This window comes from Trachinotus anak, unplaced genomic scaffold (genome assembly GCF_046630095.1).
Source record: "Trachinotus anak isolate AG129_WGS33_773 ecotype Australia unplaced genomic scaffold, CSIRO_AGI_Tana_v1 ptg000019l, whole genome shotgun sequence".
Classification (NCBI taxonomy): domain Eukaryota; kingdom Metazoa; phylum Chordata; class Actinopteri; order Carangiformes; family Carangidae; genus Trachinotus; species Trachinotus anak.
Window position 1 is genome coordinate 23,497,047 of NW_027273870.1, and position 10,479 is coordinate 23,507,525.

At 40.3% G+C, this 10,479-nt stretch overlaps 1 protein-coding gene across 1 annotated transcript; it reads left to right on the plus strand.

The window, feature by feature from the left end:
- Positions 1 to 2,356: 2,356 nt before the first annotated feature.
- Positions 2,357 to 9,634, plus strand: LOC139635880 (carbohydrate sulfotransferase 12-like). Its single transcript, XM_071503421.1, has 6 exons — positions 2,357 to 2,486; positions 4,523 to 5,165; positions 5,413 to 5,555; positions 7,577 to 7,705; positions 7,851 to 8,043; positions 9,013 to 9,634. The coding sequence occupies exons 2-6, from the start codon at positions 4,626 to 4,628 to the stop codon at positions 9,283 to 9,285; spliced, it is 1,278 nt and encodes a 425-aa protein (XP_071359522.1). The 5' UTR covers positions 2,357 to 2,486; positions 4,523 to 4,625; the 3' UTR covers positions 9,286 to 9,634.
- Positions 9,635 to 10,479: the final 845 nt, after the last annotated feature.

Below are 10,479 nucleotides of genomic sequence, written 5' to 3' on the forward strand. Positions count from 1 at the left end.
AAAACAACTAGCGACTTATTTACAGAAGACAGTACCAACCTGTTGCACTACCTGCTAGGAACTAGGTGGAAAAGGTGTAACAATAATAATATGTTTTATTTATAAGCACCTTTCAAGACACCCAAGGACGCTTTGCAAGGCAAATCAAACATTTAGAAGCATAAACAAGATAAAATAATATTTTAATTAATGACAATAAAATAGATGAACATGTGTAGATGCACGAACACAAACAAAATGCATAATTGTACATTTCACATAGCATCAGGAAAGGCCAACCTAAATGAACGCATTCTAAGTTTTGAGTTAAATGATGCAACAGATGTGCAATCGCAGAGTCTGAGGGAGAGATTCCAGAGGTTAGGGCCTGCTACACTAAAGGCCCTGTCGCCCATGGTGCACAGTCTGTGGGGGGGGGGGGGGGTTTGTGAAGTGGTTGGGCATCAGAGGAACATAATGATGTAGAGGATTTATAGGGATGATGAAGATTGGATAGGTATGGGGGAGGGGGGTTATGAGTTCCCAGGACCGAGTGTGGCAGAGAGGTCTTGCTGCTGAATTTTGTACAAACTGAAGTCTCTTTAATTAATGTGTGTGTGGGTAAACTGAGGAGGAGAGCATTGCAGTACTCGATCTTGGATGTGACAGAGGCATGGATGAGACTCTCTGCAGCAGATCGGGAAAGAGAGGGCCGAAGTCTGGAGATATTTTTCAGATGGAGGTAGTTCTTAGTCATCCAAACATTGATGTCATTTAAGTTGGCTGTGAGGTCGGATGGTCGCAAAGTGTCGGTGGGCTTGGTGTGGATGTAGGTTTGTGTGTCATCAGCATAGCAATGGAAATTGAGACCATACTGACGAATTATGTGTCCGAGAGGTAGAATGTAAATGATGAATAATAATGGCCCAAGGACTGAACCCCATGGGAGAGGGGAGACGTGGGGGACCTGAGGTTGCTGATGGAGACAAACTGTTTTCTAGATGTGAGGTAAGACATGAACCAGGATAATGGAGTGCTGGTAACCCCAAGTAGATTTTTTAAACAGTAAAGACGAGGTTCGTGACAGACTGTTTCAAAGGCAGCAGTGAGATCTAGCAGTATGAGTATGTTGATAAAACCAGAATCCACAGCTATCAGCAGGTCATTTGTTACTTTGGTGATGGCCATCTCTGTGCTGTTTTGTCCTGAACCCAGATTGAAGTTGTTTTTTATATATGAGCCTGGAGCTGGTTGGCCACACATAACTACGTATTGATCCACCTGGTCCTCAATGGGGTGGGTGGAGGGGTTGAACTATAAATCTGATGCTTTTTGTTGTTGCCTTGAAATTTCTGACTTATTTTTAGTAACAGAGCCACTGTGGTCCCAACTTTCTGTGGACTGCTGGGGAGCTGCCTGGACCTTTTGATGTGGACACGGCAGCCACCCCATCATTTTCCCATCAGCTCACAGATGTTATAAATACTCATTAAGAGGCAGCTCTTGAGCTCTTGATTCCAAGATGGATGATACCATGTTTAGGTTTTAAGAGCATATACAGTGAGGAAAGTAGAAACACCTGTCCAGTGTTATGAAATGTAACACAACAGCCCTGTGCTAAATACTCCTTTACTTGACATATTCACGTTTTATTGAAACTGTTACTTTAATTTTTGTTGTTTGGACTCATATTTAGACTGTACCAAAAATAAGGTCTCTGAATTGTTTTATTTAGGTCTGCTTAGACTTTAAATATTTTATTTAGTTATGCTTAATAAGAAATGAAATTCTGACACCTCAAGACTGCTTTAAGGGAATTTCTTCAGATTTGGTGCAAACATTCACTTCACCTCAGAGATAAACTGATTAGATTTTGGTGGGCAAAGGTGACAGGTCAAGGTCACTGTGACCTCACTTTCTTGTGAAAATTCCTCTGCTAATTATCACCCAATTTACCACAAATGTCTAATAGGATAAAATTATGAAGTGAGGACATTTTATATCCAAATGGTCAAAGGTCAACTTCACTTATACACCATAATATTCTGCAAACACATCTTTCAGTGCTGTAACTCTGGAAGGGGAGATTGTGGCCAACTTCCCTGGAATAGACAACTAAATTCTAGTTTTAAATCAGGATGCAACTTTTCTATAATTGAATAGGCCTTGTTGTTTATAATCAATAAAGTTAGACCATTCCTAATTCTGCTGCAGCCTTGGTGCCCCGGGACCTTACTTTGGGAACCTGAGTCATAGGCAGGTTTTTGGTTTCACAGCGGTGAGCGCAAAAACGGGAGTGTGTCCGCTGTGCAAGACTGGGTGGCTGCCCCCCCCCCCCCAAAAAAAAAAAAAAATCTCGCGAGAGTTTATTTGTGTGGAGCGTAGACCGCTACGGTCCCGTTGTGCCAAGCCGGTCTCATCACCGGGCAGAGGCGCAGACAGAGAGGGGGGACACCGAGCAGGCGACAAAGGGCTGAGTGGCCGGCACCATGGAGCTCATCTGCCGGGTAAGACAGAGCACGAATCAGCTCATGTGTAGTATTTTTCTCAGAGGGATTAATGTCCAGACTGGTTTAATTGTCGCACTGAGTCATAAAGGGAACAGACCTGGGCTTTCCTCCACCCAAAGCCAGCATGATGAGGAGGTTTGTGGGGAGAAAAAGCAGAGGACACTGTGGAGAAATGTAAGTTTAGTCTGCCTGTCGCTGCGGACCGGAGAGGGACAGTGTCCGGAGAGGGACAGTGTCCGGAGCAGCCGCTCAATGGGCGCATTGTGAGCTGTGTACTGTATGAGTTCAGGTTGTTTTCCGGCCGAGGACTGGGAGGAGGTGATGGTGAGTCCTTTGGGAAAAAAAAAAAAAAAAAAAAAAAAAAAAAAGATTATGAACTGAAATAAAACAGGTCAACAGCGTGCACCTCCCTGAGCAACATTTTTATTAAAAACCAAGAAGTGCTGTACTGTTCACCTCCACCGCAGACTTACTGCTGAGCGTGTGTGTGTGTGTGTGTGTGTGTGTGGACAGTGCGCGCCAGGACACAAGAGAGTTTGTGGATGTTAATTTCTCAAAATAGGCCCCTCCAGTCAACGTGGAGTTTGGATTAAAAACCGAGTGGAAAGAAACACCACAGAGAAACCAATAATTTCCTCTGTCCAAATATGAGCCGGAGGACTTTCTGTCGTGCTCTTTTTTTTTTTTTTTTTTTGTTTTTCTGGTTTTATTAGGACCCTCATTTTTTCCACTATTTCCCCGGATAGCAGATGTTTTTATGGAACAATAAAGGGTGTAAGCCCTCTTGCAGGCTCTGGGCTGACTGCGCCTCCACCCCCACGTCCCCGTTTGTTCACATCTCCGTGACAGCTGAGCGCCCCGGGCGGAGCCTGAGGTTCCCACGGCCCCTGGGTAACTTCACACTGGTCAAAAAGACATTTTTATTAAGAAGTAATAGAGCTAACTATAAATGTCTAAATGTCATATTTGACTATGTGAAGTAAAATGACTGCAGCTGTTAAAGAAAATGAAATTAAGTAAAACTATAAATGCAAAGTGTTTTCCTCTGCTATGTATTGGAGCATAAGTTTAAAGTGGCATATTCAGTAATATTCAAATGTAGTGTTTTGAAATTGTACTTAAGTAAAGTACTTGAGTAACCACCAATCTCTACCTCACCAGAAACATGTAAGTGTTACAGCTCACTTTTCAATGTTTTTCATTTTTGTCATACATTATTCATCATTCATGACTTTCTTATTCTAACATTTGTTAAACATTAGTAAATTATCTATTAACCATTTATGAAGCACCTGGTTACAAAAAAGAGATATGTAAAAGGTGCCTTGTTAGAAAGTCCAAACTAATGTTAAGTACTAGTAGAAAATAAAGTATTAAACGATGATGTTTAATACGATATTAGACCTATAAAATTACTTTCTACACTCGTTACTGTGTAAATAAACTGACCTGTTTATATATGGATATTTTGACTTTGAACAAATATTGTGAACCCCACTGAAGAAGGACATTTTTCAGATCTTAGCAATACCACACACGCGCACACACGCACACACACACAATTACAGGTAAAAGACTTTCATTCATCATATTATTTTACTAGGAGTACAAAAATATTAGGCATAAAATGAATGCTTAGCTAAGTACAGTGCTGGCCTTTATAAAAACTACTGTATACTGGGTAGTTTAATCTGTAACAATACGTCACATTTTCTAAACTCATCATTTGTTTTTTTATGTAAAATCTTGATCTTCAAAGTAAGAAGTTACCTGTGAAACAAATGTATTGGAATAAAAAGTGGCATATTTCTACAGTACAAGGTAGTGTGGTACAAATACAGTACTAAATGTACGTAGTTTGATTAACCCCCAGTATGTGTCTCATGAAGTTGAGATACTGAAGATGCCGCTTCATGTTTTATTCTCAAGTTTACTTCTCTACATCTGGTATCACACTCAATCCTTTTACTTCACTAAGGCTGTGAAAGCAGAACTTGGGTCTTTGTAATATTTCCTGTGTCATTCAATTGCAGCCGGCAAGCAGGAAGTGTCTCCTTCCGTAATAAATGGCCACCATGGAGTTGAGAACCTCTTCCTCTTTTCTTCACCAATCATTGCTCTGGACCTGATATTACCATGGGTATTTGGCGTGGTCTACGAGTGGCGTTCGTCCTGGGGTCTTTGTTTATGATCCTGCTGATCATTGTCTACTGGGACGACATCGGGGGCTTCAACCTCTATCCGCTGCAGGACCCCAGACATCAGGCGCTTCCCCATTCTTGTCCACGGACTACTACAGGCTCTTTGCTTTCGCCTTCCACCGGCAGAGACCAGAGCAGTTCCTCCTTCACCATCCCCACAACCGCTTCCAGTACAAAACTCAGCCCTGAGCAGGCGAGAGGGGCAGCTGAAGAACAACAACAGGAGGAGGAAGAGGACAAACAAGAGCAGAGGAGGGAGGAAACAAAGGAGGATGAGGAGAAGGAGAGGAGTCATACGTCTGTTTACGACGAGGAACAGGAGGCAAGGAAGCAGAGGATCATGGATGTTTGTTCGGGGCAGGACACTTTGGAATTCCCTGGAAGGACTCGGGCATTTGAGCAGATCCCCAACAGGGAACTGGATCATCTGATAGTAGATGATACACACCAGATTATCTACTGCTACGTTCCCAAGGTACAGCTGTCCTGTGTGTGTGTGTGTGTGTGTATTTGTGTGAAAATGTAGGTGGTGGTACGCATGTGGGTGGTGAGTTGGCTCACTGTGTGTGGATGTAAGTGTAAGAAAGTAAGAAGACAAACAAACATTCTTCCTTCTTTGGAAACTGATCGAAACACATATTCACATGTTCCAAGTATCTCGTGTCTTCCTGAACGTCTTTGTCTTTACTTCTTCTTTCCTTCCTTCGCCGTTCTCTGTTCAGGTGGCGTGCACCAACTGGAAGAGAGTGATGGTGGTTTTGTCCCAGTCTCTGATCTCACCCTCCTCAGGAAAGCCTTACACTGACCCAGAGGCTGTACCTCCGGACCTCGTACACAACTCCACTCTTCACCTCACTTTCGCCAAGTATGACACCCACACACACACATAGGAATAGACACACACACACACACACACACACACACATATATACAGTAAATACTCACAGCTGTATTGTTGAGTTGCAGTAGTGGAAGAAATATTAAGATATTTTTACAGTAAAAAAAAAAAAAAAAAAAAGGACACAGTATGAAGACAGACCAGAAAAAGTAAAAGTTCTCCATCCAAAATTTTACTGAAGTAAAAGTACAGAAGTATTACCAGCAAAATGCCCTTAAAGTATCAAAAGTAAAAGTACTCGTTATGCAAAATGGCATTATTCAGAGAGCGAATATTAACCATTAAACTGATTTGTATTTAAAGGAGCAGGAGCAGGGGCTGTAACCAGGATTAAAAGTACTGACACCAAAAATCCAAATACACCATGTGCCACCTCTGAAGACATTTTTGACTAGCCAACAATAAATATTCAAAATTTAAAAATTAATTAACAAGTTCATTAATTAATTAACAAAGTTATTTGAATTTTTATTTTATTTATCGATTTAACTGTCAGTTTTACTTTCTGTAAATTCTCTCACCCTTTAATGCTGTTTCAGGTATATGTACAATAAAGGGATTTGTTATATATATATCGACAAATGCCATCACTATATTTTAATTTGATGCTTATTTAAGATGCTACGCTATAAAGTTTAAAGATATTGAAAGCTAAAACAATAACAGGAACAATGCCCCCACCCCCATTGTGTAAATTTCACATAATTATAGAATGGAAACTCCTCTTCATGTTGTTAAATCCCCCAAATTTCCCGAAGAAGTACTGGGGGCATGAATGTGGTTTCTTAACAAGCCTTTTTCACAGCAGACATTTTGACTTGTCGCAGCAGGAAGAGCAGAGGTGTCACTTAAGACTAACGACGGCTCCGACCGTGAGCCAGCGTGCACAGTATCAAGACCCTGACACGAAAGAAGCTAAATGGAATTCAGCCATCGTTAACACCTGTGCTTTTCCTACTGTCACATGTAAAAATGTAAAAAAAAGTCCTGTAGTAGCTAAAACCCTGGTTGGAGTGTACCTCTGAAATTCAGATTTGCAAAAGCTGCACTCATCTTTTCACTAACATGATCACAAGAGTCGATGAGTAAAGAAAAATCAAGAAAAATACTTTTTTCTTTTTTTTTAGCTAAAATATGATTATATTGTTTTAATGAATGAGCAACAGATGACGGAAAAAAGATGTGTTTGACTAAAACAGGTCAGCTGATGCCTATTTGCCTAATTTCAAAGTGCAGTCTATATTAAGCGACCATACATACATTACTTTTTTTTACCAAACAAGAGAAAATATTTTTGTATTGTGAAAAAAATCTGTAGTCTACACAAACCTTCCTGCATAGAGAGACCAAGCCCCCATTATATTTTTTTTAACAGCTCAGTAAAACATGTCAACATGTCGAGCTGTCAATTCTGAAATGAAAGTGAGTCAGTCTGGAAATATTAAGTCGGTCTCTCGCCTTCCAATTATGCCAATAAATCCATTTCTAAAAATTGTAGGGTAAGAATTGTACGAATTTACACGGGGACCCTTCACGATTGAAAAGTTCCGTGGTTCTCTCTTTCATCAGTTCTACAATAACACTTAGATACTGAGTTATACTGAAACTGTGTCTGACAAACTCTCCATGAGCTCAAGGAGTTATTTACCGAGTTGACACTTGGAAGAGGAGAGTGGAAACGACGGGCGGGGCTTGGTGCTGCAGCACAGACAGACCTTTCTCTACCCCTCGGGAGCTGTCTGTGTTTGGATTCGAGTATCTGAACATATGTTTTTCTGTCTGCACCGTTATGCAAGACACATCTTTTTCTCCTTTTAGACTGTTCTTTTTTTTCAGGTTATTTAAAGGTATTTCAGTGTTGCATGAAACTTGGATGTTTGACTGACAAACTGTAAAGCATCACAATTGCAGCTTAAGAAACAAGACAGTGACACTAATAGAATATCCACTGTTGTGTTCTGTGTATTTGTCCATGTGTCCTTTACCAGGTTTTGGCGCCATTATGGTTCTCTGTCCCGCCACCTGATGGCACTCAAGCTGCAGCGCTACACCAAATTTCTGTTTGTGCGGGACCCTTTTGTACGTCTCATCTCTGCCTTCAGGAACAAGTTTGGAAGGTGTGTTTCATGGTAGAGAGAGTGAGTGTGTATGTTTGCGCATGTACGCTGGTTTAAGGCAGAGGAATGTGCTTTACTATGGATTAAACAGAAGTTCTTTGATTACTGAATTATTAAAGTGTGTGCATTTGTGTGCATATTTCAGGCCAAACGAGGACTTCTACAAGCAGTTTGGTTCAGTAATGCTGCGTCGTTATGGTAATGTCTCTGGGAGTTTGCCAGAGACTGCAGCCCAAGCGTTTGCAGCTGGAATCAAACCGACCTTTGAGCAATTTATCACATACCTGCTGGATCCAGAGACGGAGAGGGAGAGTATCTTCAACGAGCACTGGCGACAGGTATTTGTCTCACACGGGTACATGCACACAAGCAGAGCAAACCTAGATTTAATACGATTAGATTTTTGAGATAATTGGACTGCAGACATAACAAAGACGGAGCCGCATCTCCTTTGTTTGTGTTAAAAGGCCATACCGATATAATATGGAGTTCTTAATTAAATTGTCTAAGATTGTTATTATATTTTGGCAGGTAATAGACAAGAAACTAATTTATGTTTTTGTTCTAATAAGAGGGCTACAAGGACAACTGCACCTTTGGAACATCGCTGCCAATTCCATTTTGAAAATTTTGCAAAAAAGTCAATAATTAATAAAGTAAAATAAAGTGTATTTCTACTGATCTGTTTCCAAATTCTTTTGTCAGCTGTTGGTGGAGTCATGGCGGCAACTTTCCAATTTTTTCTGTATGCAGGCAGATTGTCCATTTTTGTTGTGTGTTGTATTATGGAAGAGTAGCGCCTGTCAACACCACACAAAAAGGAGCCATTTTAATCAGCATGTTGGGATAGGTCACTTAGTTTTTCCTTGGCATTATTGGTTTGGGAAAAAATCAGCTTATCATTTGGACTATTTTTCATGTTTTATTCACTAATATGGTCTTTATTCTCTAATAATGTTTTTTATATTCTGTTCTCATTTTAAAAAATAATATTAAAAAATATGGTTAATAGTACAGATACACATACACACAGTAAGGTGTAGACCTGTACAGCAATAAGTAACATAACTCAGATGAAATAAATGAAAATCAGACACTGAGGACAGCAAGGTAGCCAAAACCATCTGGGGTAATAAATACAGAACAGGAGCAGAGTTGTTTTTCAGTTTTTCTTATATGCTAATATGTGTACACACACAGTAGAAACAGTCTAAGGCAGATAGACAGACACACAGTCACAAACTATTTAAAAATTTTTTTTTTTTTTTAAGGTTTTTAAGTATCTACCTTATGTTTGCGTGTTTCAGGTGTACCGTCTGTGCCATCCATGCCAGATCAAGTATGACTTCATTGGACGACTAGAAACCCTGGAAAGTGACGCAGATCACCTGCTGAAGCTTCTGGAGGTGGACAATCTGCTCCGCTTCCCTTCAGGGGCGCGGAACCGAACTGCAGCCAGCTGGGAAAGAGACTGGTTTGCACAGATTCCTATAACAACGAGGAGGGAACTGTACAAGCTATATGAACCAGACTTTGAGCTGTTTGGTTATCCCAAACCTGACAGCGTACTCCATCAGTGATCTGCACAGAGCCAAAGGCCCGGGCCCTGCACTGTGTGTAGAGCCCACACCTCACCTACCTGCCTTTAAAGACCAGTCTATGATGCTGTTTGTTTTGTTCGTTTTGTGCATACCTCAAATGACAGAAGGGTCTGCTAGTATTATTTTATTTTTGTCATCATTTCATATCTGAAGCACACCTGCTTACAAACTAAGTTATCCCAGTCTGTTTCCCCATGCAAAGGCACTTTGAATAGTATTTTGTGAATAGTATTTTGGTATATCATGGGGAAAGGGCTGCAGCTAACTGTTAGCTGACATTTCTGAGGGAAATATGGTGCAGAAAAATAAAGATTTTTTGTAAATGTTTGACTATCTTTTTCTGTTTTTACTGTGTGTGTGTGTGTGAAGCAGTGGTAGAGGAAGTATTCAGACCATTTGTGGATAAAATTAAAAGTAAGTAAAACTGGCGAAGCCACAGTGCAAAAGCAGTCCATTACAGTTAGAAGTTCTCCCCTTAATTTTTTATTTATTGTATATCTTACATCTTTGCTGTGGCTCTGAAGGAGCTTTGTCAAGTCTTAGGATCTCAGCTTAAGCTTGAAGACTACAGATTTTTTAACAGAAACTTTACAAACTAATATTGAGTTTGAAAGTTTGAAACATGCTGTTGAATTAAATGTGCTTGAGTTGAGCCTTTAGGGAAGGAACAGCAAGCAACACATAATACTGTATCCATGTGTCAAAGTATGGCACAAAATTTAACCGTAACATATTATAAATATTGTATAATAATATATATTATTAATAATTATGATGTAATATTATAGGTCATAATTAAATAATGTTAAATTTAGTCGTGGAATAAAAAGTACAAAGCACATTTCCCTCTGAAATGTTAAGTGTAAGCATAAAGTCGTATATATGCACTGTAACTGTACATATATACCAGTAATTTATGTTTTACTACCCTAGAATTGTAAGACCTGGATGTGAAAGCACTTTCTACCACGGAAATGTGTGTATGGTGCAGTGGGGGGTGCTTAAAGAGAGAGCAGGACATATAATGACGCCCTCCACCACTTTCTATTGCACAAAAACTCTCTCTTGTTGCGCTCACCACTGTCCTGCTGTCTGTTTCCACGTGTTCCAGCCGTTTCTACAGCCCCTCCCCTTCTGTCCTCAGTCTCTAACATTATTGGCTGACCCTTCTGT